Genomic DNA, 22,835 nt, shown 5'->3' with positions numbered 1-22,835 from the left:
GAAATCGTTTAAGAACATGGGGTCCAGTTAAATTCATACACTGCTCCACACCAAGCTCTCTCTACTGGCACTGAAGGTGAGTCATGCACATGCCACAGGCAAAGTGGATGACACCAACACTGCCACCAAGACCCATTGCTCCCACTTCTGTAAAGTGCTAACAGTAAGAGGACCATATGTCAGGCTGGACAGCAAATTATAGAGAATATTCCTTCCTAAGGCCAGATCCTTATGACTGCATATACACACAAGACACACCAAGTACCTATGAAGAAAGGATTTTCTGTATCACCTCACACAATGGATTCAGTGTCATGCCTCCAGATGTGGCCACGGTGAATAGGTCTTCTCAGTTATACATGAGGCACAGAAACCTTCTGACTCCCCCAGGAATGCAGCTGGAGCCTTAAGCCATGAGAGTTAACAATACTGCTGCCTCACGAGGTCAGACTGAAGAAGAGTAAAGCAAAGAAAGAAAAAAGGAATGCACAGAGGAATTCAGTAAAGGCAGTATTAAAGTAAAAGGAACATTTTTATTTATGTCTTACATCACTGGAAAAGGCAATTATTGTCCACAGGTAGCACAGAATTTGGATGAGCCAAACACACTGCTTCTGGGTTAGGAAACTATCCCATGACAAGAGCAGAGAGGAATGGGAGGTAAACTAGTGGACTGACTATCCACACTGTTAGAGCACAGTTTGTAAAAGACTCCTAATTGCTATCTGAGTAAGGGAGCCTCAAACTAAACCTGATCTTTCTTCATAGACACAGGCAAAACTGATGCTTTGAGCTTGTTAATTCTGATTATCCAATGAATCGAAGATCCGTTCTGAGATGTTTTCAAGAGACAAGGGGTTTGAGTGGGGACTTTGCTCGTGTAGATTTATGCTAATTGCTAGGGACTTAAACAGCTGGACTCACTCTAGCAATGGAAGATGAAAACAGGCAGCTTGGTCTACAACCTTACTGATTTAACCAGTCTGATTAAGGAGAAGGGAAGGGAAACAGAAACCAGTTCTGCTCTCCTAGAGACAGATCTCACCTGCCTCCTCTCCAAGGACACAGCTTTCGTGACTAGGGCCTCTCCAGTGCTTCACCTGAGAGGTGACAGCAATGGGGTTTTCAGGCATTCAAAATAAGACTAAAATATTAATGATACATATGACAAAATGAAGGCCAGCTTCACGTTAGAAGCAGCTACCTAGATTCTAACGCTGTTCTTCCTGTAAAGTCTCTTCTTGCCTTAAATTTGCCAAAAACGTTTGGTATTTTATCAAGGAATAAAACCACACTCACAGCTAGGAGAAAGGTGCACTCTGTGCTTGCCACCTATTTCACAAATTGTGATGTTTTACTTTTCATCAGGATGTACATATAATTATTTTAAATATACTTACTATATATGTAAAAAGATCTTACTGATAAGCTAAAAAGGCACATGATCCAAAATTTCATATAATCATGAACTAGTGGGCAACATAACTAAAAATAAGCCAATGCAATATTTGATCTAAGAAAAACTGCAAGTGTTGTTTTAGCTAGAAAGTAACTTTAAGTCAAGTGAAGAACTCAAAGGCAAGTCAGATGAATAACTGGCAAAACATAATCTGAGCAATCACTTGTCTTTCCAAACTAAGAGCTCAGCTTAAAGGGATTTATAAAAGTAAAATATCCCATGAAGCAAAGTCACTTCAAATTAAGAAGCAGGAAAGAAATTACTGTAAGAACATAACATAAGAAAAGAAGAGTAGCACACAAATTTTACAACTGTGAATGGATGGTAGGTGACACCTACAAGGCAGCTTTAAATGCTGGACTAAAATCACTAGAGGCGAGGGAAGATGAAAAATAGACCAATGTGTTCTTACAATGGCTCCCAAGGGAAAGCAAAAAGGTGACAGAAATACCTACACCAGCTGCAAATACAAAAGGACAGCAGAGGCCCTTCATAGCTGACATCAGTCATACAATAAAGGTGACGAAGAAAACATACCCCAGATAGACACCAGCACACAAAAAAGATGTAAACTGACAAGGATCAAGATGTCCCAACAGTTGGAATCATGAGAAGGAAATGGCCAACTTGAATATATTTCTCTATGAAGTTTGTTCTTCACGTGTCCAGCTATGAAAAATCCTATTGAGTGACACTGACCATCAGTTTTAAGCTAAAAAATTTCCAATTTAGAAAACTACAAATAAATTAAATACTATAGAATCTCTTATCTCCTTAGCCTGCTTGGTGATCGCTTAAAAATTGCTTTCCTGGTCTTGCTGAAAAGCACATTTCTTTCTGCTTTTCCTCCTTTCTATTAGAAATGTGAACAGAAATCACATATTGCTCTCCTTATTACCTGTCTGTTCACTGTTGCTCTCATTTTTATATTAGCAGTAATGCAAAAGCCACTGCAAACCATGCACAGGCTAAGCTTTAAAAAATTAGGTATTTGTCAACCTTTTAATTCTTTTTTTAAACGAAGGAAGAAAAAACCACCCACCCCACTAGGAATCCATAAGTAATGGAAAGAGCAATGCAAAGAATCTATAGACCCATTCTTTAAAAGCTATGAACAGGCAAAAGAAGACTATGAAAAAAGCTGCCCTTGCTAGTTTTTTGAAGGCAGAAAAAAATGTGAAACAAAGGGTCTGAGGAGAAAATAAAAAGCAGCTTTCAAAATAACACCATACAAAACGCTGCTGTGTTAGGATAGAAAAAAGGGAAGGGGTATAGGAAAAAGGGAGAGGAGAAAAAGAAAAAAAAAGAGGAAAATAAAAGAAAAAAGGTGGGGAAAAGAGAAAAAAAGCCAATCCAACAGCTTGAGTGTTAGAATCTTTAACACTGCCAGCTCACAAACCTGTCAGACATTTTCCTCCCATCTACTATGTTGCTTTCTTCAATTACTACAGTCCTTCTGAAAAGGGGAGGCAGAAGAAAAATTATGGCACTAAATTTGCATAACCGCACAACATGGAAGATTTATCAGCATTTTTTAACAGCCAAATCAGCCAAACAAATTGTCTGCAGGACTGCAACAGTAAGCTGTTGGAGTTCTTATCATCGGCAACATCACAAGTGTGTTGAGAGAATCACATCTTTTATTATAAAAATCAGTCACAATCCCCATTCTGTTCCTCGATCCCTAAAAAAAACCCAAAAAACACCCACAAAAACCTGAGTGCTGCTAATTTAGCCTTCTCACTGAAGAATGAATACCAGATAAAAAGGGAGCCGACAGCTGGCCCTGAGCCAAAAAGAAAGCTTTCAGGCACAAAAATTGTCGACAACAATGTTTGTTCTGCACTCAGAATTATTTTACATGCAACTCTCTACAGACAAGACAGGCATATCTGGCAACATGGCTAAGAATGTACATTTATGATGGAGGACATTGCCTTTTAAAAGGAGAAATAAATTAGAGATTAACGTCTTTTATGCAAGCTGCAAGGAGTAGAATTCCTGGAGCAATTCAATTCAGCTCAAGGAACAAGGTTTCTTTCAAAAAGTCACCCTTTAACTGGGAAGGGCGCTTCTTTGCAGGGAGTCTGAACTGAGAAATACGCAGCTCCTTGCTTTCTATTTATAGTCATTCAGGCAGTGAATAGCCTCATTCCAAATGCCACAAGGCATACTCACAACCTTTTATTCCAGAGACCTGATTTGTGTTTCATTTCAAAAAGTCCAGCCTGATGAAAAAAAAAAAAAGAAAAAAAAGAGGGAGGCAGAGAAACGCATCATGCAACAGAAACACTTTTTTTCCCCTCCCAACTTTTCCTTTATGAAGCTAGTGCTGGAGAGTGTGGAAAAGAGGGTGGGAGTTTTTTTAGAAACATCCCTATGGGAAGGAAAGAAAGTGTGAGCTTTGGAAGTGCTGCATTTTTACTCATTTAACACTGAATGCTGGTTGCCCTGCAATTTAAGCAAGTCTGAGGGAAGGAGAAAAAGGAGTGAGGGGTGAAAGCATTTCAATTACTTGGCTTTGAAGGACCCTTCTGAATGAGAAAGAGACAGAAAACACTTGTCAAATGCAAGTTCAAGTGAAAGCCACTTCTGCCAATGAAGTGTGCAGATGGCTGTGGGGGTTCTGCTGAACCCTAACTGGGCCTCTATTATGTCTTTATTGCTCACAAAAAGGCAAGGGTCACCTTCAGTTTAGAATAAGTTAGCATCCTTTCCCACAGAATGACTCTGGTCAATCAAGCCAAGCAAAGGAAGTCCTCCTTTGAGTGACTGCTATCCCATCAGTGCACTGAAGAATTTTTAGAAAGGATAAATAGACACAAAAACCTTTGGTCTCATCTATACTACCGACATTTATCAGAAAAATTTCCCACCACTAAAGGCAATCTTGGGAGAACTAGGGTAGGCTGATGGTGGCTGTCATGTATGTCTGTTAGATTTCTTTCTTGTTAGGTCGGGATGATACAAGACCGAAAATAGTACTGACAGCTTTCAAAATTTCACTAATAAGATGTGGCATGAAAAGCAAGTTCTACACCTCTAATTTTAGTGTGTGTTCTTCAGAAACACGGGAACCTCAACAGGCCAGCCCATCATGCCAAGTCTCCTGTTTCTTACAGCATCCAGGTTCACAAGTTTCACAACCAAAAGTTGCAGAAATTTGTGCCAATAGGCAGCTGTAGTACCACCACCTGCTCTTCCAGTGTTGCTCAAGACCCAGCTGGAACTTTCCAATATGATGTTCTGTGGTGCTGTGAAATATCGTCACTAAGGCAGATCCCTTAAAAAAATGACCCAATAAAGCTGAAATAGGAGGCTGGAATTTGTGTTTGTGGCACAAACTCTGCACTCTTCATTTGAAAAGCACAAACCTAAGGTCACTAAACACCAAGAAAGGGTGTGACATAGTCCCTAGTGGGTAAAGTAGAGCGAGGGAGGACTTTTTCCCTACGAAAAGTTAGTTCCCCAGTATGGTGAAAGACCAACCTACCTGCTAGGGTATACTGTGCACATTGACAGAACTATCCCCAAAATATCAGAGAAACAAGTCTCTTTCAACACTGCTACAACACAATATTCGTGCGATCACAACTTCTGGACAGTAAAAATCACCTTACCTCTAGGTTAGAGGTAAGCTGTATGGAAAAACTCAGCATTATTCTTGGAAAAGAACAGAAGAAAGTAGGAAAACAAAAGCATAAAAGGTAACAGTATTTAAAGGCAATTACTCATAGCCATTGGGAAACAACATAGCAAGTAATTTTGAGAAGGTTACCAAGTTAAAACCTCTCTCAACTATCCTACCTGTTAGTCTGACAAGGGAACTCAAAGTTACTCCAGTTTCCACAGAAGCCACCTTTTTCTCAGCAAATGGAAAAGATGCACTTATGCTGTGCCAGAAAATACATCAGGTCCTCATAAAGAGGGGTTCATTTCCACACTTCATAGGTACACAAGCCTTTGTACCACTACATATAAAATTCCTCTTTAAAGTATAGGAAGCTGATCCCAGCAATGGAAATAAAGCAGAATTCTCTCTCTAGCAAGTGGAAAAGGGTGATTTGTTATCAGACAGCCTAAAATACTTCTTCAGGGAGAAAGGAGGGCCAGCAGAAAAGGGTGATTTGATATCAGATAGCTTAAAATAGTTCTTCAGGGAGAAAGGAGAGTCCCAAACATGTAAAACTCAAATAATTCATCAACATTGTCGTTTAATACATCCTCAGGATTTCCTCTCGATAAATATGGCAAAAGCTGCACATACAGAAGTAATTCCTGAGCACTCCACAAAGACCAAATTTAGAAGCTGCCTGTCAGTTGCTGGTTTTTTAAGTTGTCCCCTTAAAAAACTAGTACAAAACAATATAGTCCCTGGATAAATCCACAAGATTTGTAGGTCTTTATGATAATTCAGCAACCCTAATAAATCACAAATGGTTGTAGATGAAAGTAACTTTATACTGGTACAAATTTGACTGTGGAAAGACTCAAAGCAGTATTTAAACTAGCAGCTGCCAATATTTGTGGATTTTTCACTTTGAAGCTAATGGATACAGTGCCAAGCTGGGCATACAAAAGTTTACGAGAATCCTTGATCAAGACCATCCTATAGAGATCCCTGCATAGAATGGTCATTCTATCAAAACATTATTTGAGAATTTCCTACTAGTGCATTAACTGCCATGACTAACAAAAGGCCACATGATCTCCTGTATCATCTGCTGGGGACAAGAGGTCCATGCTGCAACTGCTTCTACACAAGGGGGTTTTGCTGCAAGGCTGGATTTGCTCTACTTCTTTACAGATGAGCACTTCTGATTATTTACAATGCTGAAGGCAAGGTGAACTAATATGAACCTTGCACTTGGAACAGAGAAACAGAATTTCTTGACGTTTTTCAGTTCCTGAAAATTGTAGAAAGGGATAAGAGAGGAGGCTAATCCAGTATCTCAGCACAGCTCTTAAGAAAAAATTCTCTTTACTACAGAAAAGATTTGCCTTTATTGTGGAAAATCCATTTATGCTCAACAGTAGCCCAGACAGCAGTCTTCACTTCAGACATGTAGCTGCCTTTTCCATATGCATGGCCTGGACCATGAAGAAAAGACTGGCATCTTGAAATTGTAGTTAGTTATCTGGGAAATCTCAGCTTAAAGAATTAAGAATGTGCTCATGGCACCATATGCTGCTGAGGAGACATGGTACAAGCCTTGCAGACTGAAGCCTCCACACCCCTGTCTACTGGGCTGCTTCACTTCAGTCCAAAGGTGATAAAGACAAGACTAAGCCTAGGTCATCATCCACCTGCAGAGGCACTCCCCATCCCAAGCCATTCTATCCCATCCAGAACAGCAGAAAAAAAGTTCTCTCAAGACTGCTGAAGAATGGAAAATTACACGTATCTCCAAGAGCACTACTGGATCGAACTGGCCATGGTTCAGATGTGTTCCTTTTAATAAATACTTTCTTCTTCAGTACTGCCATACCTTTCACTTGCTCAGGGTTCAAATACAAGTTTGCCTGGTAGCCAACACTGAAAAGGAACAGGAGGAAATTCACCTTCCTAAGTTTGTCTTCTTCCATTCAGCCAGTGAGCCTCTCTCCTCTGTGGACACTTCCTTACTGCATAGGTTAGAGCAGAAAGGTGTGACAGGTCTGTTCTGATCTAAAGCACTTCATTTTGTGAACCTGGATCTGACTTTCTTCAACAGCTCCCACACTTGGTAACAGTCCTCTTAAAAGTAAACAAAGCTCATGTGGTGCAGGTATAAAATAAGATATTGAAATTCCTAATTAAGCGGTAAGCAAAATACAGAGAACTTGATCCTGTAATTAGAAGAGTGGAGCTAGAAGGCTCTATGCTCTGAAACAGGATATGGACATTGTTTGTTGGCAGGTAGAGGATGGCTATATTTCTGTGTTCCAGAAAGAGGTAGTATCACACCAGGAAATCCTCAACCAGAGTTCAGGGTTTAGAAACATGTAACACATCCAGAAGGGTTTAAATTAATTAGAAATCTTTAAGATCTGAAATCACTCACCAGTCTGACCTGCTGAACATTACAGATCACTGTATGTCATCTCAGCAGTCTGTTCCCCACTACAGGCCAGTGTGTACACGGCTGGACTAACTGCAACATTATTTCTATGATAGCAAGTTAGTCAAGAAAGATAATTCCAAATATGCATGAGAAGAAAACTAAATTCTTTCAGCAGAGGAAGCTGAGACTCCACTAACACCCCAAGTCTAGTGATAAGTCTGACAGTGCAAGCAGAACACAGCCAAGAGGCAGATAAGAGAGTGGGGATTCCTGAATAAGAGATAATAAAAGACCCTCTTCCCCTACGTGTGAGGGCTTTCCTTCATCTTCCTACAGGTGCACACCCCTCTGAGGCTTTATATAGTTTTGCAGAATGAGAATCTGTTTTGGTCAAAGATACAGCTTTCTTCCCTTCCAGAAAGTTTGTGTTAAAACCCAGCAAAGTCCATCTGGGAAAAGCAAACATAACTAATTTGTCAACAGTCTTACCAAAGTCTGAGAACTGCCAGAACTCTGTGACAACATTTTAAGATAGTCTTTCTTCCAAATGACTTCTCCTATCCATTCCACAAGGACTGTGTGGCTCCTGGTAAAAATCTGGTTCCAAGCTCACTAGTATAGATCATTCCCCTTCAAAACCTTAAAAAATAGTTGGTTATACATAGGCCTTTGGACAATGCTACAAATAAAGGTCTCGTGATAATGTTTGCTGAGCAGCTCCCTCCAAGTAAAACAAAACTACTCCATCCACATTCAACAGCATTCATGCTTGTTGTTTCTTCAAGCAAAACACATAGCAATACAGAGGCCTAACAGCTATTTAAAGTTAATAAAAACATAGTGGTATATAATGCTCACAAACCACATACACAACCTCCAACAAAAAAACATCCAATGGCCACAAACACGCACTCATGTCACTCCCTAACAAAAAAACAGTAGGGATGAACACATAGTTTGCTAGTCCAATTCTGACACGTGCTATTCAAATTTAACATATTGTATGTCAGCATAATGTGATACATATCACTTTAGATATGTAGCACTTGCATCTAGAAAGGATATAATTTATAAATTTACCAGAAGTAAAAAGCATCAGATATAGTAAAAAGTACATGTATCATTTATCTAAGGACCACAGTATATGCTTCAATTAATAACATTTCTAACAATTATATTAGCTGGCATTTCTTCGCCATGGTTCTAAATAAAATCGAATGTCACTGAAAAGTTTAAAAAAAAAATCACTGAATTTAAGGCTTCCTCACTATCATCAGTTGAACTGACTAATTAATGGACCTGCCTACTCACAGTAATTTAAGATCTTAGATCCATTCTTTCAGTCTCGGGGATCCTGTATTTCTTATTTCTATATTCATTTAACTTTTCTGTTCTCATATATATTACTATATAAATATGCAGTGTGGGGATTATTTACGTTAATATAAGTATAAATTCGGTCTTCTGAAATACAGTTATATTTATAGATAAATAATGCTTTGAGATTTTTATATCTGATTAGCATGTAGCAATAAGTTTAAATTAGTTTTTCTCCCTATGAGATTTGCCTGTTTCCATAAATCAGTCCAGAATATCTTCCAAGTAGTTTATGACACTACATAGTTTTTAAAATTCTTTGGTGAAAAATGCCAATGCAAAGAAACACACACACAAAAATGTGTTGGTTATGAGAAAATGTCTCATGTATGACCTAAATATTGCATTTTTTAGGTCAAACGACTGGAAAATAAAATGTAATATGGAAAGTATACCTGGACTTGTTTAGAACTAGCAGCCTTAATTAGTTTAATTGTTAATTTTTTCCCCCGTACAACTGACTTCTACAAATCCTACTCCTATTTAAGGTGCAAATTGTTCCAAATGTCCTTTTACACTATTTATGCATAATGTAATCAACAATTGTAAAGTTTGTTTCCTTAAATTTCAAGGACAGCCCACATAACAGCACCTTGATAAAAAATTTCAGTGAACTCCAAGATAGTCATCAGGTGCTGACTTGCACTTTAAACACCCCATAAACTTGCAAAAAATTACTGTATGTGATTATGAAACTTCCACAAAAAAACAAATGAAGGACATTTGTCAACAGAGAGGAAGGGGAGGAGGGAGAGGAGGGGAAGCTGCCAGAAGGGATAGTCTGCCGAACATTTATTCCAAGAATATTGCACAAGCTTAAGTAGAATGCATACATAATAACAGGCATCTGAAAATTTCATAATTGCTCATTATGCAATTATACCTGAGGCACTTTTAGCAAATACACTGAAGAAATAATACATGGGAAAACCTGGCTTACCACAGAATTTTTTTTAAGGAGAATTAGGAAACTATACACGTGGGTCTTTGCTTCTCTCTCTGCTGGAACCCTGTAATCCTTATTAATCTGCTGTTTGTTCCTGGAAAGTAACTCTGTCAGTAAAATCCAAAATTCAGTTGGATTAATGCATGTTCCTTACTTGTAGCTGAAGCTATGATTTTGACAGACACAACTGAAAAGTTGCTATCTATTTTTCATTGCCATACACTTTGTCAAACTAATTAAAAAAAATAATTTAAAACCTGGGAATAATGTTACCACAGGGTGCCAAATTTGCAGTGAAAGCCCCTTAGGCTCCTGTCACGCAAAATTTTGACAAGCCTTGCCAAGTGGTTTCTTCAGGATGCAAACTGCTTGCAAAGTGACTGGGTCCTTTGTGTTGCAGTTGAATGCTGCAGATGGGAAGGTTAGAAAAAGGGGTTTTGACAGGAAAGGGTAACCGCTGTTTTCACTCTGTGAAGCGCTACACACACAAGTAAAACACATCCTCCTGGTACAGGATGATGCTTGGTGTACCCTCAACAGCTCTGCAGCGTATTTTCTAACTGTGGAAGAGCGCACCCAAAAGTAGTGTCAAAATGTGTTACCAAAACCAAACAAAACCACCCTCGAAACAAACCAACCAACCACACCAGAGATATTTACAGTATATTTCAAACGCAAGGTCCAGGAAGAATAGGACAGATGTCTTAAGCTTATCAAATTTCCAAGCTGTATAAAGTTCAGTCACTGCTTAAGAAGTTTATGTATGAACAGGCCTTCCCAGTGAGAGTAAGATGACACACTGCAGATCTAAAACACCAGAAACCAGAGCAGAATACCAAGCAGATACACACAAATATGCACAAGCTATATTCACTCTTGTTTTGTTCTATATGGAAAGGATTTGAAGGCATGCTATGTGATGAAAGCAATTCTCACCTAGAAGCAGTTTGTCAGAAAGCTACAGAAAAGCCTTCAAGAGTGCACTTTTTACATTGTCGAACATTAGTCTTAATATTACTTCTTTCCTGATGGACTTTAAGACCAACTGTGCTCTGCATAGTAGTAGAGATAATGGTTTCACTTTATTCTATTTTGCAATACCTACACAATGAGCTGTGAGATTTTGAAGCAGGTGAAAGTAGATGGGATAGAGGAAAACAGTGGAGATGGGAATTTTCTCATTTACCTTACACATTTTGTAGACCTTTGGTCTCTGGAAAATTTCCAGTTTCTTCTGGAAATCTGAGGCTGTGGTTTTTAGATGAGAAAACTGTCAAGTGACAGCTCTGCAAAAGCCCAAGAGAAACTAACTGCTCTGAAAAGAAGGCTATGGGAGTAAAGAATGTACCTTCACAGTCAACTGCTCCAATGCAGAGCAATATACCAGCTCAGCCACTGTCCCTCTCCATTACCATCTAACAGCTCTTTGGGGTCCCATCTTCGAGACAGACAAGGCAGCACCTTCTTTGCCTTATGCAGGAGAGTGCATCTGCAGAGTGAAACTTTCTGAACTCTGTAAGGGCTGAACAGTTGTTTGAAGACTTCCTTCTTCAGGAGCACTCAGCATAAATCTGAATGTCATTTTAGGTGAAGCAAGAACTCCCTTCTCGCAGTGTAGCAAGAGAGTAAACCACCCAAAACATCATCAGCTTTTTTTTTATTGCTACCTAATGAGTTACAAAATAGAGTTACAGCTACCTATTATCCCACTCACGCTGGTTTTAGGTGCTACCATAAACTAAATTTATGCCTCAAGGCAGTTTTAGGTGTTTACCTGGAAAAAGAAAAATCCCAATACCCAGCCTGGTCACCTACAGTATAAAATATGTGTATCACCAACTTGCAGTCAGCTGATTTTTGTTTCTGACAAGCTGTGGATGCAACATACACACAATATACATACAGAACAAATCACTGACACATCAACTGAATTGGCAAGCCACTTAAATGGCATGTTCTTGGCAAAAGAACACAAGCATGAGAAAATGAGTTTATGCTGAATAAGTTCAGCACCAAGTCAAAGCGGAAATGCCCCACCTCTCACACCATACAGTGAGGTTTTGTGTGTACTGGGGCCACCAGAGTAGTGCAAACTATGGTTTACTGGGAAAATCTAGAGTATTGACAGAACCTATCAAACACAAATCCTGAAGAAAAGGACTGTTAGGCTATAAATAGAGCAAAATGAGTAATAAATGTGAAATACAATCCATTGGATTGCTTCTATTCTAAAATATTTTCTTAGCACACTTTTCATCTTGTAGAGGAGTATTAACAAAACGAAGCTCTATTAGAAACCAACCTCAAACTGACCAGTATCTAGCTGTGTCAGTGACTGTTAGTCATACAGCTCCTTCCCAAGTGAGCAGAATATACAAATGTGACTGGCACATATTCCAAAATGAAAATGAAAATTTGTTTTCTAATGAAAGTTCTGCAATACACATCCATTTCTACTAATAACATGCCAGTGCCATTTTAACTCACGCCACTCCAGAACAGATCATAACAGACCCTTTCACAGCACACTTCATAACAGTGAGCAAACACTGCGTTTTTTTCCCCATTATTTTTGATCCTAAATGGGCCTACTCATTTATTTGTAAATACAGTCTCAGAAGGAGTCTGTGATAGTTAACAAAAGTAAACTCCAAGCAAAAGGAGAAAAAGTGCAAAAAAGGAAAAATAGAGGGGGGAAATCTTAAAATGAGAATATTTACACCTGTTTTAATCTAAGAAAATGCGGAATCCATTGCTAGGAGCATGGAGATTTCATTCTTTGTGCTAGCAATTAAAATGGGGTTGCACAATACGTAGGAATCAAATTAGTTACAGATGTCACAATTCACTTCATCTAAAGCATATCTTCTGTTTGCAAGACAAAGTGAACCACTCTCTTCTGTTTTTTGCAAATAGAAGAGAATCAAAAAAAGGAAGTATAATAAGCAAAAGAAAAACGGAGTGAATAAAAAGTCCTTGCTTTGGTTTCTCTGATTTTCCTAAACTTTGATGTTAAACCAAACAATATCATCACTGCCTTACAATGAAGTGAGAAACTGAACAGATTGCCTAACCTAACCTCAAGAAACACATGGCACAACTTTGGTCCCAGATATAAAAGGTGGCATCTGTAATGTTCCCTGTCCTGCAGGCTGAAAGGTAAGGGGAGACAGGACCTCTCTGATAGTCATCAAGCCCAGTATTACCTACTGCCAAACACTGAAGTTACATTTCTGGAGCTAGCAGACAGTCTTGTTTCCCCTCTTCCTGAGGGCAAAACCTTTAGAAAGCACAGTCATTCCTTAAAACGTATTTATCTAAATTATTTATCTAAAAATGCTGCATATGCTACTGCCTCAAACAACATAAAAACTCAATCAATTTCACAGGCCATGACCAAAGTAAAAAATTCCCTCTTCAAATTCAGGCACATAATGCCATTGTTTACAAAGCAGGCAGTACATTAAAAATTGCTTCTTGTCCACAAATCTGGACATCCCATAATCATTAATATCCTAAAATATTCCCTAGGTTAATATCCCTAAAATATTCCTGGGTTCCCTAGGGCCCCCACATCCACCTGCTCCTGTACATGAACTTCACATCAAGTCTTTTGCATGCAGCAATTTTAGACAGTAGTTCCAAGCACCACAGACAAGTCAAAACACCTTTTAAACAGATTTTACCCAAGTGTCCCAATTTGTTGCAAAAGCCTCAGGTAAAACCTGAGATTTCAAGCAATTAAATTACACTTGGAGCAATGTAGACATAACAAATATAACATTTCTTGCAGAGGTTTTCTGAACCACATTAATGTACTTCCTTTCTTCTCAAATATGTCTTGTTATGCTAAATATCATATTAATATTAATGAAACAAAAGACTCCTCCAAAAAAAGATAAATGTGTCCAAGAAATAAAGCTACACATGAGAATAGCACTTGTTTTCTACAAATGCACCCAAGTATGGCTCTATTACTCACCTCAATTTTATCTGTTTTTGCATCTCCCCAGTAAAGCTTGTTTTTTTCAAGATCCAGTGCCAAGCCATTAGGCCAACCAAGGGACGTATTCACCAGAACTCGCCTTTCTGAGCCATCCAAATAAGCACACTCTATCTTCGGACTTTCACCCCAGTCTGTCCAATACATGTAGCTGTAAAAAAAGAGGGAAAACAGTTAATGCACTCAACATACAAGACAAAAATGTGTCAAGATTTGTCTTGCTTTTCAAAGAGCTTTCTTTCTCCTTCCCCAAGAGCAGCAAACAAGCCAACTTGAACTGTAATCAGTAATGACAATATAAAGCTTGAGCACTAAACAAATTAAACTATTGAAAATGTGTGGTGGCCCAATTCTTTCCTAGTTACGATAACACTGAAGACGTAGAGAAAAGAAAATTCAACCTAACACCCATGTATAGGTTCACTGAACAACACTCTATTTAGAAGTCATCTTTTATATGCACAGTATTAAAGCGATAAAGCAAGGGAAAACCAGTTATTTCACAATATTTGACAAACAGCACACACACCATCCCCCAATTTATAAGTGTTCAGTTTCAGGAGACCATAAACTGGATCCAAAGGCCTACCACAGGGCTGTCAATAAACACAAAAATTACCCCATGACAGGATTGAGCACGATGGCCCGAGGTTCGTCCAGGTTTTCTGAGATAAGTATCTTTCTTGATGTCCCATTCAGCCGGGTCACTTCAATGCGGTCTGTTCCAGTATCAGTCCAGTACAGGTTCCTCGCCACCCAATCCACAGCAATACCATCTGGATGGTTGATTTCTGTGGTTACCAGAGTTTGGGCTCCAGCACCATCAAGGTAGGCCCGACGAATTGCCCGGACATCATCATCAGTCCAGTAGATGTAGCCTTCCACAGGATCATAGTCTATGGCAATTGCATGTCTGATATTGTCTATCTGCAGAATAATGTCAGTGAAATCCGGCGTGTCCAGGGAAATCCTTCTCAAGTCAGTTCTTCTAGCAAGCAGCAAGACTTCTTCGGCACCTGGGGAGAAAACCATTCACGGTATCACTTCCATTGCTACTGATGTGAAAATTTCAATAGAGCACAGCAGGCTGTGAAGTACTACTGTCACTATAAAAAGAGATTTCCTTAAATAAAGACATCAAACTTTCATTAAAATATAGACTTGTCTATATTTTAGATGACAGCATCTTTCTCCTGGCCTTCTAATCTAATATGGATCATCTAGAATCATCTCTATCTAGAATCTAATAAATAAATAAATAAATGCATTGGTGAGTGTAGGTCCAAACATTTCATCATGTTATACAGAATTGCTCAGCCAAATTCCCCACTAGCTGTATCAGTGCATTAGACAGTTTTCACACACACACCCTGCATAATAAATGAAAAGGGCTTATGGAAGACTCAAGTATTTTGTAAACAAATTACATTAATGATTTGCTCCAGACAGCCCAACAAGAAAGCAAGTTACAACCACAACAAGTATTTATCATCTGGCCAAAGTTGATGCAAATCTAATTCTAAGGCAATAGGATTGCTGTTCTTTTCTCTCCTTTATTCTTCCTCCCCGCTGCAAAGTTCCACTGCTTTGGAAATGGTGCCAAACAACAACTTAGAGTACATTCAAGGACAAATGGCATCTTCAGTGTTGTCTGACAATGAAGTGGCAGCTTCTTTTATTACTACAAAAGAAGGACACACAGTAAACATCCAGTTGCTTAACAAAGTTTCCCCACACTCACCCATGCATGTACAAAAAGAGCAATATGTGGTTTTTTCCTACTCTGTTATTAAATTGATGCTGTGTAGCTTGAAAACTGACAAGAAGTTTTTATTGTTTGGCAACACTCCAAAACTGGAAACCTGAATAGAAGTACTTTGTTGCATTTCATCCAGACCAGCAAACACCTGTAGGAGGCGGCAACTTCCAATTCCCACCAACAACCCAGACTGAATGAAAATGGTTATCATGGGACATATCTTTTGAGCTCGCTAAGAATAACAGAAATTCAAAGCCTCATGAGAATACTCTTCCAGAAATATTTCACACCTAGATATGCTTATGGAGTTCTGGAGGCTCAGAAGTTGAATCTATTGCATGTGAAAACCAAATTCACATTAACAATGGGTGCTGGACTGTGCTATTTGCTTTTGGGTTTGGAAATCAGGGCTTAGTCTCCAAATAATATCTCAGAAGCTCTGAAAAGAAACAGTGCTCAGCCTGCTAGTGTATAATACAAGAAAGGATCTAGAAGAGCAGTGTTGTAACATCACTCAAACACTTTGAACTACCTCAAGAATCAGCTCCTGAATGAAGTAGTGCTGCTTTTCTCCTTGACATGGGCTGCTTATTCTCACTCCTCTATCACCCCCTCTCACATGCAAGCACAGCATGGGTGTGTGTTGCAAACCACAGTAGAGAGCTGATCCAAACAAAAACTAACTCAAGAGAAATAAATCCATCAGCCTAAGTTAACAATCAGACCGGCAGAGCTCCACAAACACTTGTGCTGGCACGGGGAGGGAATCTAGCAAGAATGATTCTTCCAGTCAGTGTCAGCTGACAAGGTTTGATAACTACATCATCATTTGCACCAACAAACTTTGAGGGAAGGCTTGAAGGAGAGAAACAACAACTCAAGGCTCACAAACCCCGTGGAGAAAAGGGAGGAGTTGAAGCCCATATATTCATGACAGCAAAGTAAGAGACATCTACCACCTGTCCACAATACAGATTTTCTAACTTCAAAGGTTGCAAAATAAAAACAGGTTTTCAGGAAGAGTGTTTCTTATGCTTGAAACTTCTGCTCTCTTCTGGACATAGCAAAACTAGTAACCCTTCTATTGAGGGAACAACGTGCCTCAGCAATCTGTAGAAGGCATTACTAGCAAAAATATTCATTTTCAAAAGCTTTATGAATGTCCTGGATTTTAGAACCTTTACTAAATAAAAACAATGGGATACCTAAACCAGTTTTTGATATTTAAAATTAAATTTTAAAATGTTGGTTTAATTCTTGAACAGTGAAAAATCAACTAATCATTTTCTTAAACAGCATAGTGGACACAAATCCAATACAAAGCTTATACCTCCTCTTCTACCATGCTTCTTTGCTAGATGCAGATTTCAACAAATCATCTTTGAAAAATTTACTATCTATAATGGCAAACAGCATGAAAAAAAGGTGGCACTGTTAACTACTTCATGGTAACTACTTTAGAGTCCATCAAATGTGAGACAGTTTCCCCACAGCTATTTTAAAAAGCCATTTGGGAACAAAAGCAGTCCATACTCTGTGACGCTGTTCTCACTCTCTCCATCAAGGATTACCCCAGGAACAGTAGTCTCAGGGCTACGATGACATCTCTGGATTAGAAAACAGGTCAAAACCTAGATAATATGGAGAGAATCAACTCCATGCAGAAATGGAGGATCTTCAAAATCAGTTGTAGTCAAAACTGATCTCTGCAGTGTTAAAACCAGTGTTTTTATGGAGACTGTGCAACTAGAAAGGGTTTTAGATCTCTTCTGTTTCATTAATGTGTTTGTGTTGACATTTTCTTACAAGTTCCTAACTGGTATTGATTTCCATGGTGCTAAGTATTACACATGCTTGTTTTATTCCAACATTACTATTTTTGAAGAACTTATAGTGTCACCAGACACTGGTTTATCCAGAGTGTGTTAGCTTCACAATGGCAGAAATGAAAAGCAATTCATGGCATATTATATCTTAATTACTATTACCTCCATATTACCTCCAACAGTATTATTATCCACCACCAAATAGTCTCTTTACAGGAAAAATTTTCCAAAGGTCCTACCCATTTACCTAAACACACTGAAAACATTTGCTTTTCTAATGCAAATTAGAATTATACCCTAACAGTCAAAGGGGGGAAAAAAATCACTGTTAGAGAGAGCACCTATAAACCAGGACACGGACCTGCAACTGCAGAGGTCAGAGAGGAAGCTACAGCAGCACAGCAACTACAGCAGAACCAAATACCTCATGTAATAAGGTTTTATATCTAGCTTCTATGTTTCTGAAATATTTCAATTGTGGGAGTCAAAATAAAAACTCCTGTTTAGTCCAAGTTAAGTAAAAATTCAGGCCTCAAAACTCAACATGGAAAGGGGGATGTGTCTGGTCATCTAAGTGCTCTACAAACACAGAAGAGTTTTGAAACTATATATTTAAAAAGACAGGCCAGGAAGGTGAGGTGGTAGAGTTGCCCTTTATGTAAGAGAACACCTGGAATGCACAGAGTTCTGTCTCGGGGAGAATGATGAGCGAGTTGAGACTTTATGGGTTAGGATTAAAGGGCAGACTAGGCATGGGTGACACTGTTGTGGGTGTTTGTTCCAGAACACCTGATCAGGAGGAGGAGTTGGATGAAGTCTTTTACAGACAGCTGAAAGAAGCCTCAGAGTCACAGGCCCTGGTTCTCATGGGGGACTTCAGCCACCCTGATCCCTGCTGGAGGAACAACATTTCCAGGCACACACAGTCCGGGAGGTTCCTGCAGAGATTTAATGACAACTTTTTGATACAGGTGGTGGAGAGACCATTGAGTAGAGGTGGGCTGCTGGACCTTGTACTAACAAGGAAGGACTGTCTGGGGATGTGAATGTTGGGGGCAGCCTCGGCTGCAGTGACAAGATGGTGCAGTACAGATCTTGCAATGAAGAAGCAAGGCCATGAATAAGGTCCTGATGAAAGCTAACTTTGGCCTCTTTGGGGATCTTCTTGGAATAATCCCATGGGAACATGTCCTAGAGGAAAGAGGGGTCCAACAGAGCTGGTTAATATTCAAGAAACAGCACGGCAGCTGTTCAGACACCCACAGCACTCAGGTTCATATCCACCTTAACTTCTGAATTTCTACTATATTTATGTGTCTGCAATCATAATCTTAATATTGAAGCACAAGTAGTGTGAAGCAGAGGACCATCAAATACATTCAAATACACAGCAACTACCAGTATTACATGCATTTCTAGGACTATCAACATTACAAGCCTCATTGCATTGGAACAAACAGATAAGAATCAACTGCGTATGTTTTGTCTCTTCACACAAGGGATTGCAGCTTCACCTTGGACAAGGTCAGAGACAGAGGACGGAACTGGCAGTTTAAGGCCCAGAGTCTAGAGATGCTGATGAGACAATGGTTTGAAAGACACTCTTAACACCCTCTAAAATTCATAACTAATACCAAAACAGTCTACACTTCCTCACAGTAGCAATAATTAGACTCAACTTTATCTCATCCAGCTCTGTCATATGTTCACCTGTGCATAAAACCACACATTTATTTGCATACCAAGTAGTATTTTGACCAGGAACAGGACAGCCCAAACACCATGAATCAACTACATCATGACTACAACCTTCCTGCAAACAGAAGAAAACAACCTGTTTCTGATATATTCAGCTGCTCTGACTTCTTCTGCAGGTAGACACTATTGTAGAAATATTCCCAACCTCAATTCTGTCCCATGGACATACATGGCTAAAAATGAACAGGGAGAAGAAAACTTCTCTCTGCTGACCAACCAACCAACCAACCAACCAAACCACCACTAACAACAAAATCTTCACTCCACTTGACAACTGGGACATTTTATTGGTGGTTGAACTGGATGCCTCTTGGTAATTTCTAACATACCTCTAACTGAGACTTAGGGGAAAAAAAAATAATAAGGGAAATTAGCTACCATTTAAAGTTCTGGCTTCTTGGTAACTTCCACTGTAGAGATGCTTAACATTAAGTCAAATATTACACAACAAGACCCTTGACAGACCTGCATCCTTGAATGTTAAAAAACACGTGAACAGAGAAAACGTTATCACAGTGTACATCACTACGTTACACGCCCTGCTTGAAAGTTGGTAAAAGATCATTACAGTGGGTAATTTGATAGGTGCAAAACCCCCCATCTTTTATTACAATGTAGTTTAAAATTACAGTGTTAGTTATTACCATATCTGACTCCATTAACAAATTTCTGCTAGAGAAAAAGAGTTGGCAGCAGGCTCTGAGCACATCACAAAGAGATGAGAACTTTACATTGGTTCTCTTTAAAAACCTGGACAAACACGCTTGTCTGGCTCATTAGTTTTATCTGTATCATAGAGGTATTTTGATTATTAATGTTGGTAGGAATGTTTTCAAGGCTACAGAAGTGTTATGCTGTGACTTGCCTAATGTTATCCTAGATACCCTAGAACCTGCCTAATACATTACAGCTAGCTACTTACCTAGTGCTAAAGTGCTATGGCATATATTTAATTAACATCATCTTCAAAATCCTCTCTCACTGCAGTCATTTTTCTAACCACATGATTAAGAGATTCCCAGCAAAATTGCTAACTGTTACAACATGGCCATACATAACACCACACAATGAACAAAAGCCTTTTTTGGGGGGAGTGGGGAATGCAAGCTATTCCAACATCACAATTGCAGCAACCAAACACTTCAGTAAAAAGCTTATGCTAAGTTTGCTATGCAAATCATAGATCAGAAAACCAGAAGGAACTAAGTCCCTCTAAAGTTTCAATTTAGAAAGCATTTTAAAATACACAAATTAAAATGGTTTCATTTTTTTCAACTGGTTTAAACTTTGAACTATTTATTTTCTCTACTCTTTTTTTTAATTCAGCACAAGTTTTCTGCAGATCTTCAAAGGAAATTTTCAGCACATCTAATATCCATAAAAGCTGACGAACTGTTCTGGTTAACACAGAATCATAGAATGGTTTGGGTTGGAAGGGACCTTAAAGATCATCTACTTCCAACCTCCTTGCCCTAGGCAGGAATGCCACCCACTAGATCAGTTTGCTCAGGGTCTCATCCAACTTGGCCTTGAACACTTCCAGGGATGGGGCATCAGAGCAATATCTGAATTTCAAAAAAGAAACAAACTAAAAAAAAAACAAATAGAACAGAAAACAAAATAATACTGCTCAAGGCGCTTATTCTCAATCCCTGAAGACTATATGTTCTATTTGCCACCAACAAATCCTACAGAAACAGGTTAAGAACCTTTTTTTTCACTTACATGTGATGCTTTCCTCCCATACCCAGTAATCAGTATTTTTAACATCTACGCTAAGATATTGTCTTTGCTTTACTTTGGTTGGTTTGTGCTCTTGTTATTAAAAATTCATGCTTCAGTGCTGGAAATGGTGACTACATTCTATTTGCAAAATTAACTGCAACCAGAGCTGACAGAAACAAAACAGGCCATCTCACCAGCTTGACAAGGGCTTTTTTTATTCTTCCATTAGTCCCCTTCACATTTGAAAAGTAACAAGACATCTATAATACAGTAACAAATGTTCCAATTTATTCGCCCAACCTAAACACGTAGACTGCCGTGGCTGCCTCTGCTAATCTTTGTCAGAAAATGTCATGCTATTCCTTTCCCATTTGTCTGTCTGCTAATTAGGCTAGAACAACAATCTACTGTGGGACTCATTGCCCAGCTTTATGTACATGCATGTGCATGTATCTGCACGTACAGACTCAGTTTCATCACAAGCAACTTCAGAAATCTCTATATTTGTGGGGAGAAAATCAGATAAACTGTAAAAATAGGAAAGCTTCTAGCTCTTCTCTAAAGAACAAAATGGTAGGCACTTTTTTTTAAAGAGTGTGTTAAAAGCACTTCGACTGCTTTAAAGGCAACTCCTTTACAAGCTATTTGAGTACAGCAGTATTTCAGCAGTCTTGATAAACTAAAAAGATTTTCAGAAAAGTATGGGATTTTTTTGGTTGTAATACAGTGAATTACCTGGCAAAGTTTCAGTGTAAGGCAAAAGGGGTCAGAGGGGTCCAGAGTATGGGGCTGAGAGAAAACTTCATTATTCTATATGGAGCATATGAAAATTGGTACCACTGCCATGCTTTTTAATAAGCTTTCCACAACTATGACATCTTGCACAAGGGTTCAGTATTAGCCACTCTTCACACCACAAGAAAAATGATGTAATGAAACCAACTATGAGAGGTTTAAACCAACCACACTGTGTAAAATCCCATTGCTGCTCTTCAACTTCCTCAGAAAACAGTAATATTTAAGGAGTTAAACAAACTTTGGCAATACCTAGAAAAAAATCAAAATTCTTTTTCTGTATTCTCCTTGGATACCTTAATAGAGCCAGTTGGAACACGAACAGCACTATGCATCCCAGTTAGGCCTTTGTTTATCTTTCAGTCTGAGAGGAAGACAGAACTGCTTCTCACTGTGTGATAGTGGTGGGCTGCAAAAGGCTGGTGATGTACTCTCCAACTCGACGCTGCACATGCAACGCACATCAGGGTTACCAATTTAAACCAAGGACTGTGTGCAGTGGGAGTATGCAACCAACAAAATAGAAACAGGAAAGGTTTCTTTGAAAGAATGTTTTGAGTGGCCACATTCAGACAGGACTTGATTTAATTGAAAGGTAAGTAGGCATAAGGAAAACTAACACTTGTGACAAAGAAAGGAAATACCAGAGCACTTACGTAACTCATAAATTACATCATATCTGTCTGCATGTTACAGTGAAAAGGCTATTGTCTACTGTTTCTTCCATTATCTGAGTAACAGACTTCTAACAGTTACTTTGCCTGAACCAGAAAAAACACCTACAAATCAGAGTTTTGACACATTCATACAGCCACCAAAATGAGATCCCACAAATGGAATATTAGTTAAACTGCACAGCTGATAAGATCATTAGCACAAAGCAGCTGACTAAGACAAAAGTAATGTTTCTTCCAGAAAAAGCTGTTGCAACACAGAAATCATAGTTACCCTACTCTAGTTTAGGACGGAGCTTCTGTGAGTTTGTACACGCCCGGTACCATACTTGAGAGCACAAAGCTTTGTAAAGTTACTACTGTCAGAGTATCAGATAGCTCTTAGGAAGACTTACTCCAAAAAGCATTAGTATAACTGCACTGGTAATAACCAGAATCAAAGATCAGCACAATCATCTGCCTATCACTG

General features: G+C 38.9%; 1 protein-coding gene across 2 annotated transcripts in view; it reads right to left on the bottom strand.

The window, feature by feature from the left end:
• Positions 1-22,835, bottom strand: part of LRP5 (LDL receptor related protein 5) — a 137,300-nt gene that overhangs the window by 56,104 nt on the left and 58,361 nt on the right. For both annotated transcript variants that reach the window (XM_027703591.1, XM_027703601.1), the window contains exons 6-7: positions 14,449-14,845; positions 13,809-13,980 (exon numbers count right to left, since the gene is read on the bottom strand). In XM_027703591.1, coding sequence (XP_027559392.1) covers positions 13,809-13,980; positions 14,449-14,845 — 569 coding nt within the window. The remainder of the gene's footprint in view (positions 1-13,808; positions 13,981-14,448; positions 14,846-22,835) is intronic.

Source organism: Neopelma chrysocephalum, unplaced genomic scaffold, assembly GCF_003984885.1.
Source record: "Neopelma chrysocephalum unplaced genomic scaffold, ASM398488v2 Primary Assembly neopelma1_24, whole genome shotgun sequence".
Lineage (NCBI taxonomy): Eukaryota > Metazoa > Chordata > Aves > Passeriformes > Pipridae > Neopelma > Neopelma chrysocephalum.
The sequence above is the reverse complement of the archived record's forward strand: the minus strand, read 5'-3'. Positions and strand labels throughout refer to the sequence as shown.